This window comes from Fukomys damarensis, unplaced genomic scaffold (assembly GCF_012274545.1).
Source record: "Fukomys damarensis isolate Sample0158 unplaced genomic scaffold, DMR_v1.0_HiC HiC_scaffold_1, whole genome shotgun sequence".
NCBI lineage: Eukaryota > Metazoa > Chordata > Mammalia > Rodentia > Bathyergidae > Fukomys > Fukomys damarensis.
The window spans coordinates 27,666,659-27,681,904 of NW_022900913.1; the positions used below are offsets into that span (position 1 = coordinate 27,666,659).

Below are 15,246 nucleotides of genomic sequence, written 5' to 3' on the forward strand. Positions count from 1 at the left end.
TGTATATATATATCATTGTATAGAAGTTACAGGGATTCTTTTAGTAAATAAAAAATTTTAAAATCTGCAGGATTATAAATTAATTATCTTCATTTTTGCTCTTCCTTAAAGAACTTCACGAAGACATTTCAGGATCTAGGTGTCAAGAACATGGAGTTGATTGAAATTGCTCTTCTTTTGAAACATCCTTTCATTCAAGAACTTATTGCAAGTTATTCAGACTATAAAATTCCTGTAAGTATGACCAAAAGCTGTCCTAATTTGAGTAGGCTCAGGCTCAAGGTATGCTGGACATTTCTCATGTAGGCTAGCAAGGAAGAGTAGGAGCTAGACTTGGTTGGAAAGATCACCTGCAATGCCCAAAGGACAGAAAGCTTGTTCACAATTGAGCCAACTGCCACTTTGTTGAATCTTCCGCATCAATGCTGTGGAGCACCTTGGGCCTAAAACAGAAGGTGGGGTTAAGTGATAGTTAAAGTTGTGTGGATGGGCCATTGGGGATCTTCTTTTATTGGTACATAATGAGGCTTTCATGAATAAAAGAGCATAAGAAATAGAATCCCTCTTGCAAAAGGAACTAACTAAGACCATGGCCTCCAACCATCAACTGCCATATCTGCCATGTTCCAATTATGGTATGTTGCATATGTAGTGAAAGTTGTAGCATATAAAAATGTCTGGGTTCCAGCTTCATAAGAAGTCAGTATGCAAGATGGGAAAAGAAGGACAAAACCCAGAAAGTGTGGATCAATGCAATAGAAAAAAGGAAGAACTACACTTCAAAGACCACACAATAACAAAGTAAACCTAAGTCAAATGTGTTAAATGCACATCCCCTATGGCAAGTCCCAGGTCCTTTACAACAGGGCTAAGGCAGGAAAAGAATGACATCAGCATGAAGCAAGTTGCTATAATCCCCTTGGTTTAAATTTTAATACTATGGTGTCTCTCTGTTTGATTTACACTACTTGTTTATTGCACTACACAGCTTGTTGACTTTGAAATAAAAACATTTTAACTTTGCTAATATGAAGGTAGTTTTAAAAACATTTATTCTAATTTCTCAGTGGTGTCAAATTATCTTTTACGTATTTCTTCCCGTGCCCAGAAATGACACTATCTAGACCTCTATACCTCAATTTACTTGTTCTAAATTATTGATCCTTCATTGCATGAATTTTATCACCTGTATTAGTACTCATTGAAATTGATTTCTGACATGCTAGCAGCTGTCAAGACAATAAACATGTATCCTAGTAATATGTTGTTTTTAACACCTTTGGAAAGATATCTAGGAGAGGAATAGCTTAGTCAAATGGAATTTCTAGTTTTCAGGGGTTTTTTGTTGTTGTTGTTGTTTTGTTTTGTTTTTAGGAATATCCATACTGATTTTCATAGTGGTTGTACCAGTTTACATTCCCACAAAAAAAAAAAAAAAATTGAAGGGTTTCTTTCTCCCCACAGCCTTGCCAGCAATGTTTTTATTTGATTTCTTGATGATAGCCATTCTCTCTAGGGAAAGATGGAATCTCAGGGCTTTTAACTTACATTTTTCTAATGGCCAGTCACGTCAAACACTTTTTCGTGAATTTATTGGCCAGTTGTATTTCTTATTGGAAGTGTCTATCACTGAATCCACAGTGTTAAATGAAATACATCAGGCATACAAGCTTAAATATGGTAAGGTTTCTTTTATATGAGAAACACAAAATATAAATAAAGAGCAAAAAAGATAGGTAAAAGGAAATGGGGAGATAGATCATTTTCAAACAGGAAGGGGATGGGGATCAAGAGATGAAGGGGGAGTGAAGAAAGAGAAAGGGGAGGAGAAAAGCAGTGAGATGTGTCATACACGTGCACCAACTTCCCACCACAGAATGTGGACACTAAGTGCTCTAAACACGTACCAGTACAAAATGAAAGCTAAAAGAAAGCGACACTAAGCAGTCCAGATGTGGAATACATTTACTATATTTCAGAAAACAGGCCCTGGAATCAGAAAATGATAAGACTGAACATGGAGTGCTTCATTTACTAGCTACCATATCTGAACAATCTGCTAACCCTGGCTGTGTCATATGTGAGATGGGTGTAACTGTCTTCCTCATGTGCAGATGAAATGAGATTGTGCATGGAAAGCCCTCGGTATTTTATCTGACATGGGAGAAGTGATACAGAAATGATGGCTCTTAGGATTACTTTTCAATACTAAGCACCTGCCCCTGAGACCTGGATAAGTTTCCATGGGAAAGAGAAACATGAGCACCAAACTCAGCTGCTGCCTTCAAGTAAATCCCTCCTCCGTTTGCTTTGCATGACACTTATCCCATGCATGAATAACAAGAGAATGACATGAGATAAGCCAATAGAATGCAATGTGATAGCAATTCAAAGCGTGACCTGTTTTTGTATACTGGAAGCATGGAGGGAGTCTTCCCTGGAAGGAGTATGATGAGTCTTGAACAATAGCCAGCATCTTGGAAACTGGAGGGAGAGGAGAGGGAGCCTGCGTGGACTTTGCTATTGAGGAGCAGAGGAGGCAGCATCCCAAGTGAAAGAGACATCTAGGCCAGGACATGGAGCAGGTCTGTGCAGAAAGAACAAATGTAACTCTTCAAAGCGCCTTCTGTGAAGGGTGGACAGTGACCCCATTGAATCAGTGGGAACAGGCCAGATTGCAAAGAAAAACAGAAATTTGCATTTGACTTGAAAAGCAGTAGAACATAAATAACAGTCCACGCAGTCATGTAATATAATTCTGACTTCTTTATCCTCAAATATTTTTATATCTTTGCTAAAAGACATATTGTGTCATTTTGTCACCTTGAAGAAGGTAGGTTCCATATGCCACTCATTTTAGATTGCCGTTAATTGTACATACTCCATGAAGGAAGTGTGTCTTATTTTTCAATCAGAAGAATGACTCCCCACATATCCAGGAATATAATAAGAAAATTTCTTTTATTTGAACAAGCACAACTAGTTGCATAAGATAAGACACAATTATTTTCTCTCCTAAGGGGCAGAAAATTTCTACAAAATCTCAACATTTTGGGAATATCATCAGTCTGACCACAGTAATTAAACATGATTAACTTTCAGAGAAGATTCTCTTCAGCATTTTGCCTAAGAAAAGAAACTATATTGTAGAGCTAGTCCTGAGGAGGGGCCCAACTCCCAGGGAAGGCTGGAGACCACAGGACTTTTTAAAGTTATGTACTTCCCTCACTTAGGATGGAACTTGCAGGGTACTCTGACTGAGATGCAATTGCCAGGTCAGACAGAGGAATTCCTCTTTTCCCAGGACTGTCCCAGCATGGCTAGATGTCAAACATCTCACTCAGGACCCCTACCCAGTATATTCCAGGAGCATCTTGACTTATTCATCACCAAAACCACCTCTGCAAACTCACTGCATCTTTCCTGCTGTACGGGACTTCTCTTGCTGAAAGCCATCTACCTGCCATCTTCCAGGGTACCAGTCACTTTGTGCCAGTGTCACCTGACACTCCCTGGGGTTGCTGATTCATTGTCAAAATGCTTCCTTGAACAATGCCGGAGTCCGCTCCTTCAGCTTTTGCTCTGCTTGCCTTTCACATCTCTCTGTCTCTGCACTGAGGGATTAAATGAGAGCACAGGAAACTTCTGCAATTAGGGCTCATTCATATGATGATGAATTAGGAAGAGCTGCTAATTAAGAAGCTGATAACTTGTTGTGAATTAAGAAGCTGATAACTTGGAAAGTCTAAATCCTGATAATTAAAATAAAAGAAGCTTCCTTTCCAGTAAGGTACTCCATTTTCATTTTTGCTGACAAAAAGAAGGAAAGAAAGAAAGAAGGGAAGGAGGGAGGGAGGGAGGGAGGGAGGAAGGAAGGAAGGAAGGAAGGAAGGAAGGAAGGAAGGAAGGGAGCAAGGAAATGAATAAGGGTAAAAGAAAGGGAGGGAAGGGGAAAGAACCCTTGAAAACTCAGGGGCTGTCATACTTGTCCTGTGTTATTTGTTGCTCCAGATACCCATGTACAAGTTCATAGATCATATTTTTAAAATGATCTCTTAACCACAGTGATGTTATTTGAAGATTGTTCAAGATAAGTAGAGCAAAACTAGAGTGTGGTTTTTCAGGTTAAAAATGTTGTTTGCTGTTATAAACAGTGGCAAGTGAAGGTTGTTGCCTAATAGCTCTGAGTCTACAAGGTCTGTGCTAGAAGCAGCGGCGTTTGTAATGATGATGATATGCCTTAGTTTTGCTATCTGGAGCCACATCTATGAGGTGCATAAGCTTGGGTAAGTGGCCTCGTAGTGTCTGTTTCCCCACTATAAAATAGGGTTAATTACCGTACCCACCACACAGAGTTTTGTACAGATGAAATAAGTTAATATGTATATGGAATGTGCAGTTTTGTTCCTGGCAGATAAAAAGCACTCATCCTTAGATATGACTACTGATGTGGTGTTCAAGTGCCCAAGAAATATTTGTAAGTGAAATGAGCCACATGAAGCAATATATGCATGGATGGGTGGACTAAAGCGCTGACATTTCATCTCTCACATGCGCAGTGTCTCCTCTTTGGAAAGGAAGAAGATTCTCACTGGTGCAGGGGCATGAAGATAAAGGGTCCAAAGTAAAGTCTCAGGAACCCCAAGGTGGTCAATATCTATTGAGAAGTTCAGGATTCTGTTTTGGATGTTACATTCACTCAGTTAAAATCACTTATTTCACTTCTACTTCATAGACTAAGGATTTTTTTTTTTTCAAACAACCTAAAATGTAATTTCTGGTGATGAGCACATGTGGTTGGAAATTTCTTTTAATGAAGCTATAAATCAAGCAAATTACCTCATGAGAGATAGTAGGAAATCTTTTAGTGTCAAAATCTGAAAGCACAGAAAGGGCCAGGGATTTAGATTAGTGGTGCTGTGCCACCTGCCTTGCAAATGCAAGGTCATGAGTTTGATCCCAGATACCGCAAAAAAAAAAAAAAAAAAAAAAGCAAGCACAGGAAATTGATTATCTTATGAACAAATGAACCAGGAGCTGATTATTTCTACTTCATCCCACTTTTTCTTCAAGCTATCTGACTTTACAATATTCTCTAACCTCCTCCTCTGTCTTTATAAGAAAGGATGATGGCTGCTTCAGTAATTATTTTTAAAGCATTTGTGTGCCAAACATCTTCTGGCCCTCTCATGATTTTCTGCATCCACTGCCACTGACAATTATGACTCCAAATTCAGCTACAAATTTACCCAAGGCTAGTTAAAGATATTTTCTATGCTATGGAGTTAATCACACACCTTCTCATTCCTTGATGTCCAAATTAACTTTCCAACTCAACATTAGTTACAAAAATATAGTATCTAAATATGATATGTTTAGAATTGTAGTGGGCAAGTCCCAAAGAGTCAGTAGGACCAGCTGTTCTTCACCACTTACTTCACTTAAGGTGTACCTCTGGCTTTAGATTTGTGCTTCCAAAGATCAAATTTCCTCAAGAAAATGATTCACTGTGATTCCTATCAGTGACTGATGCAAGCAATGTGTATGTCAGTCAGCAAGGGTCAACTCAGGTAATGAGCTAACTCATACCTTTGTGTGTGAAATGACCACAAACTAAAACCTTTGACCTCATCTCTGAACAAGAAAAACATGTTCTTAAGGCACTTCTTTAAATTTGTAAAATAAAAAATATACAAACCATTTACATGCAATTCTGTATTTCAAAGGTGTTAGAATCCCTTCTGCACTCTGGTAGCAGCTTAAATTTTTTTTGAAAAATATTTCTGATTTAAGATGCAGTAAAGCTGATATTTATGTGGATGAAAAGCAGACCATGCTATACCTGTTTTTTTTAAAATGGAAAAATGAGACAGTCCCAGAAAAGTAATCTTTTGCTCTAAAATTCCACAAATCTGTAAATATAATTAATTTGGCATCACAATTTTCCTTTAATTGGAAGTAAATACTGTTTTTTATAAATTCATAAAGAAATAGTCTGTTGGCTTGCAATTACATGGAAATGTCTGTGTAATTATTTTTGCAAATATTATTTAATATGACAACGCCAAGGTGTCAAGACTTTAGACATCTTTCTAAGAGTATAACTCTTCAGTTGTATGGTGAGATTCAAATTAAATGGAGAGACAGAAAAAAATTAAATGGAGAAGTTTTCTCAGAGGAAATAATAAAAAGAAAAGCTTTTGTTTAATCACTGCCATACAGTGGGTGATTATCACTCCTCAATTCTTTATAAAGATTTGTAACTTGGCTTTGAATCTTTTCTCTTAGGATATTAAGAAGATTCTCCGAAAGAATAGACATGTACAAAGAAGTGATGGAGAAAGATCACCTTCAAGATTTACAGAGGATAAGAAATGAAGGCAAAAAAGTGATATTTATAATTTGGCAATGAACCTTCCAAAAATCAAATGTGATTATGGTGTTTTTTTATATATATATTACCATTGTAAATGTAGAAAGGGGCCTTTAATCAACTAAAACTAGGAGGTTATATGTTCTATAAAGTCAGGCTTTTGTTCTATTTTCTTTATTGTTTTAACCCAGAACTCAACACTACAGTCATAGCCAGCTGGATGTGTTGTATTGATGTGTTTGTACAATGATAAGACAATGTCACATTTAGATCACTAAAACAATGAGCAGTTCAAGACAGTTCCTATTATTAGTTGGAATTGTGTTCTCTTTCTAAAAAATGACACATTTCCTCATTTTGCTTCTTGTGGGATGAGAGTCAGCTGAGATTCTGTTCCTAGCACCCATGTCTCTAAGATAAGAGAGGACAGTGATCCAGCACCATGCTGAGAAAATGAAAAAGAAACCCTATCAGAGACTTCAAAATTTGAACACAGCTGATTTGTATATGGACAAATGGGGTGATTATAGTTATTTTAGATAAGGGAAAAGAAAGAATATTTGAAAATGGAGTTAAAAGAAAGAAAATGACCCAATAAAGTTGTAGTCAGTAAACAAATCCACTTTTCTTAGGATTCAGCAGACAGGCCGATATCACAGATATTGCAGAAAAAAGCAGAGAAAACAGAATCCTTTACTGTACCAATTTCCTTGCATAATGTTATTAATGGAAAAATTGTAGAATCTCTCTCCTGAGGCCCACCAAGTCTTCCAAGAAGTAGGAGAGCAATGAGCAGCAAGGGGTCATCTGATGCGTTTTTGTTGCCTCACATCACAGTGTCTTAATTATCTTCAGAATTTACACAGACAAGGTGACTGTGCACAACCCAGAGATATAAAAGAAATTCTCCCACCATGGGGTCCCATAAGCTGCAAGAGGTGAAACTTCACATTGAAACCATAAATGCCACAGGATTCTCTCAGAGGAAGGAGGGATGTACCAGAAACTCATATCCCTGAGGGACTTTCAAGTCTGGTAATTCCAGTGACCATTCAACCATCTTCACATCATTTTGATAAAGGGGCTCAGGATGAGAAAGCCATTACTGGCTCTGCAAACACATGGATATACACACACAAACACTCAATATATGGATTTTTTCTCATATTAAGCATTTTATTAAAATTTTTTTAGTTTATTGGTACATTTTAGGTATACAATACAGTTACATTCAAAATTAGGATCTTGCACAATTACAGGACATATCTTTGCTCGTATTTTTTCCTCATTCCTTAGCCCTCCCTTCACCCCCTCCACCCTTCCCTGTTTACAAAGATATTGTTTCCATGCTTTTCCTTTTCACATATTTTTTCTTTTCCCTTTCCACTATCTCTCCCACTTCCTTTACTCTTTTAGACTTTTTCTTCCTACTACACATTTTGATCCTCATTTACATTTTGAGTTTTTCACACCAGAGAAACTATATGGTATTTACACATGTGTGTCCTATTGATTTCACTTAAGAGTATGGCCTCAGTGTGCATCCATTTAGCTAAAATATCTCTAGTTTCTTGTCATATATATATGACATCTTCTTTATCCAGTCTCCAGTTGATGGGCACATGGGCTGTTTCCAAGTTTTAGCTATTACAAACTGTGCCACTATCAATATGGGTGAACATATATCACTGTGGTATGATTCTTTTAATTCTTTTGGAAAGATACGCAGCAGTGGAATAGTAGCTGGGTCAAATGGAGCCTCTAATCCTAGCTCTGTGAGGTATCTCCATATTGATGTCCACAGTGGTTGCACCAGTCTGCACTCCCACCAACACTGGAGAAGGGTTCCTTTCTCCCCATATCCCTGCCAGCATTTGTTATTGGTTGATTTCTTGATAGCAGCCATTCTCTCTAGAGTGAAGTCTCAGTGTTGTTTTCATCTGTGTCTCTCTAATGATCACTGAGGTGGAACATTTTTTCTTTTTCTTTTTCGTTTTCTTTTTTTTGGTACCAGGGATTGAACTCTGGTCCATGTGCTTGCAAGGAAGGACATCGAACCGCTGAGCTAAATCCCTGGCTGAACATTTTTTCATATGTTTATGTGCTGCTTTTACTTGTTTGTCAGAGAAATAGCTGTTCATTTCAGATGCCCATTTTTGAATAGGGTCTTTGTATTTGGGGAGTCTGATTTTTTTGTGTTCTTTATATATTCTTTGTCTGAGGAGCAGCTGGTAAAAATTTTTTCCCACATTGTAGGTTGTCTCTTAGCTCTGTTGGTGATTTCTCTTGTAGTGCAGAAGCTTTTTAAAAAGATGAGGATCCCAATTCTTGATTTTTTGTGCTAGTGACCATGCTACTGAGGATTTGTTCATAAAGTCTTTTCCTATGATTTTCATTATCAATATATGGATTTTGAAGAGTTCTAATGTGACTTGATAACTAAAAGAAATTAATGATATGCTAATCTTACAAAATCCAAAGCTTCTAAGTCTTTGTTTTATGTGTTTTTATAAAACCACATTCATAGATGCCAAAGCTCTTATACTTTATTTGGACAAGGTATTTCTTTAAAAGAGAATTTTTAACTGATTTTAACATTCGGCATGTGTGTATTACCTGCTAGTGAGACAGCACTCTTGCCCTGGTCACTCCTGGGACATGCTCCCGGGACTCAGGGCTGCCTCATTAGTACCACCTTTGAGCCCCTTCAAGACCATATCTTGACCCCCTAATTTCCCTTATCATTAGGTATGTTTGGCTTCTTCAAGGGCAAGTCTTAGGAAGTACTTGGTCTGAACCATCTCAAGGCCTATTCATTAGCATTTAGTGCCCAGGCTGGGAATACTTGAAAACCTTACATTTATCTCTTGTGGCCTCTCCATATGGCTTCTCCTGCTTGATAAAGTGATTCAAATCACCAAAAGCAAATGTACCAAAGGAAATAGGCAGGCAAAAGCTATTCCTTATGCTATGGTGTCAGAAATCGCTGTGTGTCCTTTCAGCCATATTCAACCCTAGAAACCAATCACTAGTGACGGCTCATAATTAGGAAAAGAATGTTCAACTCTACCATTTGTGGGAGAAGTAACAAAGAATATGAAAACCATTTTTTTCCCTCATTGAGTTTATTGGTACATTTTAGGTATACATTTATCATTGGGATCTTGTACCTTTACACGACAGGTCTTGGTTCTCATTTTTCTCCCTTATCCCTGCCCTTCCTTCACCCCCTCCTCCCTTCCCTATTTACAAATACTTTATTTCATTTTCTCATGATTTTTTTCCTTTCCCCTTATTGCCTTTTCTCTACCCTCCCTATTTATGAAAAAACAAATTTTCACAACAAAAGAATAAGAGAATAACAGTACTTAATACACTGGAATTTTTAGACAATTTTTAAAGCTATTTCAAACGTCATGATAGGGTTTTCATTTCTATAGGGATCCTATTGGTTACAGAAAATAGAGACCTTTGTTTTCTTTTAGAAAAATCATAAAATCCCAAAATCAGAAGTCAAGATTGGGAATTGGGCCTGGTTTGATGGTTATTACTTACTTCAGAGCAGCCCTGCACACTTGAAGCACAAGCACTAGCGATGCTACCTATAGAATTCCGTAAAGATGGCTTAGCTGTGCATTGTACATCATCTTTTTGCCTTTTATGTCTTTGAATAAAAAATACTCTTTGCATTGTATTTAGAATCCCTAAGGGAGGACTTCCATCAACCTGACTTAGCCTGTTTGTTCCTGGCCTTTTGCCTTGTTTTAATGTGTTCTACCTTTGGATATCACAGGTTGATTGGCAGTGGGGTGTGGAAGAATATTTATATGGCCCTGGAATAAGTGGGAGACTACTGAACAGTAGACTCCTTTATGGCAGATAGAAAATTAAATGCATCATTACCATTTCCAGAAAAATGTTGTCAATTGGCTTAAGTGTCAAATTCTTGTATTCATATTCCAGTTAAAAGAATTAGACAGAATCACTCCAAAAGCACTGAGTGACCTTGGAAAGCCACTGAGATCATAATTTTGGTCTTGGAAGGCTTGGAGTCCTAGCCAGCTGCCTCTATTCCCGGGAACCTCTTCAATTTTTCTTGTAGGAGATGTTGTACTGCAATTAGCATGACAGTAACCAAACATTTGGTTCCAGGTCTATCTGAAATTTTCAGAATAACATGCAATATATATTTAATCAGATCAATTCAGTAATGGAGGAGCTTCTTAATTTAAAGCTAAAGCATTAACCAAATTTTTAAATCCCAAAAGAATACTGTACATCTCAGAACTGTGTACACTCCACCCAAATACCTATTTTGAAAAAAACAAAACAGTAAAAAAAGTCATGTCAGAAGATCATGAACAGCTAAACCAACCTCTTTATCAGGCAATGTTTCCATTGTGCTTAGTTTATGTTAGATGACAAAATTGAAGATGACCCAGAACTCATTTTAAAATGCAAAAAAATCTATATAATATTTTATATATTTCCATATAAAGCTTAAAAATTAGGATTTCTATCAAAGGAAACTAATGCTCTTTTCAACTAAAATAAATACGGCTTTAATAATATAACAATAAAGGAATAACCTAAGCAAGAGATGGCAAGGAATAGCACAATGTCCAATGATGTGGGCTGATACATCTAAGGCCCCTCGGTGTTTGTCCTTTTGTGTGTGATTCCTATATACTGGAAGATGGATGACAGAACTGTGAACCTAGCAGTATTTACTGGTCATTCTATATTTTTCTATTATCTTTCTGTCCTTTTTCTTCCTCTGACTAGGTGGTCTCTTCCACTTGACTCTCACTTGTCCATTTATTTCAAATAACCATTTCTTCCTCTTTAATAAGAAACTATATTTTAAATAAAGTCCAAGGGAATTGAAACTTACAAATAGATCACTTTTTCTTCTAGACCATGGGTCAAAAAGATGTCAACATCAACTGCTTGTACTAGTTGTTTTCAGCTCATTTCCTGCTGACACAGCATTGGCCCCGTTAAAAATCTATGCCATCTTTTCCTGTGACTACTTGCTGCCTGTCTTCCTCAAACCTTTCACCATTTGCACTCTGTCTCTTGCAAATCCTTGGTAATCATGGTATGATCCACTTAACACACACTCTCAATCATATATGAACTTTTTACTAGTCAGCTATTTGTCTTCAGTAAACTTCTCATTACACTTTCCACAAGCTCTTATCCAACTTTTTCATCCCACAAAATATTAGCACCATCTCTCCTTGGTTTATAATGAGGAAACAAAAGACAAAGAGAAGGAGAATGGCATTACCTGAGCACTTGCTATAAACATGTTGCATGTCTAATTACTTTATTTCACACTTGTATAAGGCTCCAGGTTTGGTGTTACTTTTCCCCTTTTGTCAAATTGGACAAGGACACTAAATATCACACTGGGTAGATGATTAGCCCAGGATCGCTCCTCTGAGCCCTGCAGAGTGGTGATTCATATTCAGTTTCAGGTCAGGGTTTGTTCTTCCACATCGCATTGCCTCTTTTTTAGGACTCTTTGGGGGAGCTCTGCGAGCCTCTTCATTTCTGCTCTGGCCTCTAGCAGTGCACCCGCTCTTGGGCATCAGGTGAGCTCTGCATCCACACTTATTCTTTTCTTGCCACCAGTCTCAGGCTACTGAACTTTTTGAAGTCTAACTATTTGCTCTTACTGTGGTGTAGGTCCTCTTCTCTCCCCGATTTCTAAAACATTAAACCAGTATTATTTGCTGGAATGTTTGTTTGCTTGTTTCTTTCCTCTGGCTACTTCTCTTAAGCCCACAACTGTGATTGAGACTTGAGTGTAAAGGGGAATTATTTTCTTAACTCACTCTGCTTGCCCTCAGTTATCTTGCTCTTCATCTGTTTCCTCTCACTGTAAGATTGCTTAAAGTAATAATGAATCCTCATTCCTTCTGCTCTATGATATTTATTTGTATCAGAAATAAATATTCAATTTTCTCAAAGCTTTCTCTGCATTTGAAAAAATCATGTGATTTTGCTTCTTTAGTTTACTGATATGAGGAATTTTATTATTTAACTTTGAGTGATGAACCAGCCTTACATTCTAGGAATGTATTATACATTTTTATATTATTTAATTTGACCTGCTAATATTTCATTGAGGATTTTTTATCTATGTTGAGGAAGAATGTTGATCCACAGGTATATTTTCTTATGATATATTTGGTTTTCATATCAGATTAATTCTAATCATTAAAGAAGTTAATATGTATTCCCTCTTTTAGTTTGTGGAAGAATTTATATAGAATTAGTTTTTATTCCTTAACTATTCAGTGGAATTTTGAGTGAAGTTTTCTGACTTTGTGTTTTCTTTTTTTGGAAGAGCTTTAATTATAAATTCAATTCATATAGCAGATATTGTATAATTGAGATTATTTCTTCTTTAATGAGAAGCTTTGATGTCTTTCAAGAAATATGTGCATTACATCTAAGCTCTTAGGTGCACTTGCAAAAAGCATTTATAATAATCTCTTTTTAATGTTCATAGGTTCTATACTAATACCTCCTTTTACAATATTGATGTTTAATTTATATTTCTCTCTCTCTCTCTCTCTGGGTAGAGATTTATTTATCAATTTTATTTATTCATCCTTTGAAAGAATTATGTTTTTATTAAATTGATTTTTCACTTTCCCTTTGCAGTCAATACTTTTAACCTATAAAATATTGGTCTTCTTACTGTACCACTGAAACTTATTTGTAAAGATCCCAAGTGATGATTTAATAAACAAGTGTGATAGTAGGTGTTCTGCATAAATTCACACAATTAATCATGCCTTCATTTTTAAAAATTTTCTTCTTCCTTAGATTCCATTGCAATGAACTCAGTGAACTGTCCTTTTATCTCTGATTGTTCCTTCTCCAATTATTTTACTTGGGTTTTATTTTTTTTTTTGGCCAGTTTTTATGTTTCAGCATTTTTTCTCTGGTTATTCCAACAACCTACTAATCTTCTATTCTGATCTTCAAGCAAATAACTCAAGTGCTTTTCTTCATTTCTGACTTCTGTGACCTCAAGATATTCATACACAATTTGCCTTCTAGCAGAGAGTCCTGCTAGGATTCTCAATTACATATCTCAGTATTTGAATTTTTGTTATTACACATCTCTTTCCAGATTCATGATATTTTGAATACTAATGAATCATTTTATAAAGTTATTCATGATGTTCTCAGAAACAAAGTAAACTAGAAACAAAGTTAAACTCAGAAACAAAGGTAGACTAGATGAATGATAAGTGAATTTGTGACTGGTAGATTAACTTTAATAAACTCAAATCTCCATAAGTTGTCTTCCTTCATGGTCTGTTTGCTATAGAAGATACCGACTGTACCTGACTTATTCATGACAGTGTTACATCACACCAACATAGATGATTAATGTGTAGAATATATGTCAATTGTAATTATAGTTGGCATGATATTCAAAGGAATTTGAAAGTAAATTATGTTTATTAAGAGAAAGAGAATCCAATAATTCACTGAAGAATGAGACCTAGTAACAAGATTGAGTATGAATGATACACAATAATAGGTAAGAATAGCTATCCAGCAACCATGCTAAGAAGTTTTTAATCTCATTTAGTTTTCACACCTTCATGAAGTACATGCTCTTAATTTTCCATTTATGTATTATGAAAATGAAGCTTTGACAAGTTATGTAATTTTCCCTAAGTAAATAATAGTAAATTGTGGGGGTCCACCCATTGTTTATGCCCCAAGAAGGCTGTAAACAGTGCAGGCTATAGAGTCAATCCTGCAATTTGCCTTGTTTATAGAAGTGAATCTGGCCAAAGCCTATAAATCTAGGTAAGAGTGACTCCCACCCAAATTCCAATCCCAGAGTTAAAACCTTCTTTACTGAAAAGATAAGATTAAATAGTAACCACAACCTGTATTTTGTCTGTTCTGTTCCTAATTCAAGAATGTTTTGTCTTTTCTTTTACAAGCTTTTCCTGAAGCAGCAATGTATCCATAGCAACTCCATGTAGTCCTTTTACCTCGATCTAACTATGATGTCACCAATAAATATCAACACTTCTGGATGTTCATGGCCTTTGCTGGTTCATCCTTGCTTGCATGAGCATTGATCATCCTGACTTCCTGTGTCTCTGTCTCTTTAACTCTGTCTCTATGTTTTTATTCTCACCTGGTATTGCAGCACTGAGCCAGAGATTAGGACCCACTGCAGGGGTCTCTTGTAGTAAATAATAGACATAACTTAGGAACACAATATCTCTCAAACTATTGTTACCTATTCTCTATGCTTGAATACAAATAACCAAAACTACAAGAACAAAGTGGAGACAGTACTGCTTAGTAGTGTTTAAAAATAAAACAAAACTTCTATTTACATTGAACACAATACTTGAAATAATATCCAGAGCAATCAGGGGAGAAGAATAAATAAAAGGGATACAGATAGGAAAGGAAAAGCTCAAATTATCATTATTTTCAGATGACATGATACTCTACATTGAAGACCCAATGAATGCCACCAAAATACTCTTACAATTTATCACCAACACTAGCAATGTAGCAGGATATAAAATCAACACATAAAAATGAATAGAATTTGTGTACACCAATAATAAGAAAAATGAGAAAATTAGGAAAAAATATTCACAATAACATCAAGGAAAATTAAATTCCTAAGAATTAACTAAGGAAGTGAAAGATCTTTACAAAGAAAACTACAATACTCTGAAAAAAGAAATGGAAGAGAACATCAAAACAAGGATAGGGCTGGGGATTTAGCTTAGCAGCACCATGCCTGCCTTGCAAGTGCAAGGTCCTGAGTTCAATCCTGGTACCAAAAAAAAAAAAAAAAAAAAAAA

The 15,246-nt window shown here is 36.3% G+C and overlaps 1 protein-coding gene across 2 annotated transcripts in view; it reads left to right on the forward strand.

Annotated features, from left to right (window-relative positions):
* Spef2 (sperm flagellar 2) overlaps positions 1–6,430 on the forward strand; it is a 172,462-nt gene extending 166,032 nt beyond the window's left edge. For both annotated transcript variants that reach the window (XM_033759234.1, XM_033759304.1), the window contains 2 exons: positions 112–234; positions 6,289–6,430. In XM_033759234.1, coding sequence (XP_033615125.1) covers positions 112–234; positions 6,289–6,378 — 213 coding nt within the window. In that variant the 3' untranslated portion in view covers positions 6,379–6,430. The remainder of the gene's footprint in view (positions 1–111; positions 235–6,288) is intronic.
* The last annotated feature ends 8,816 nt before the right edge of the window (positions 6,431–15,246 follow it).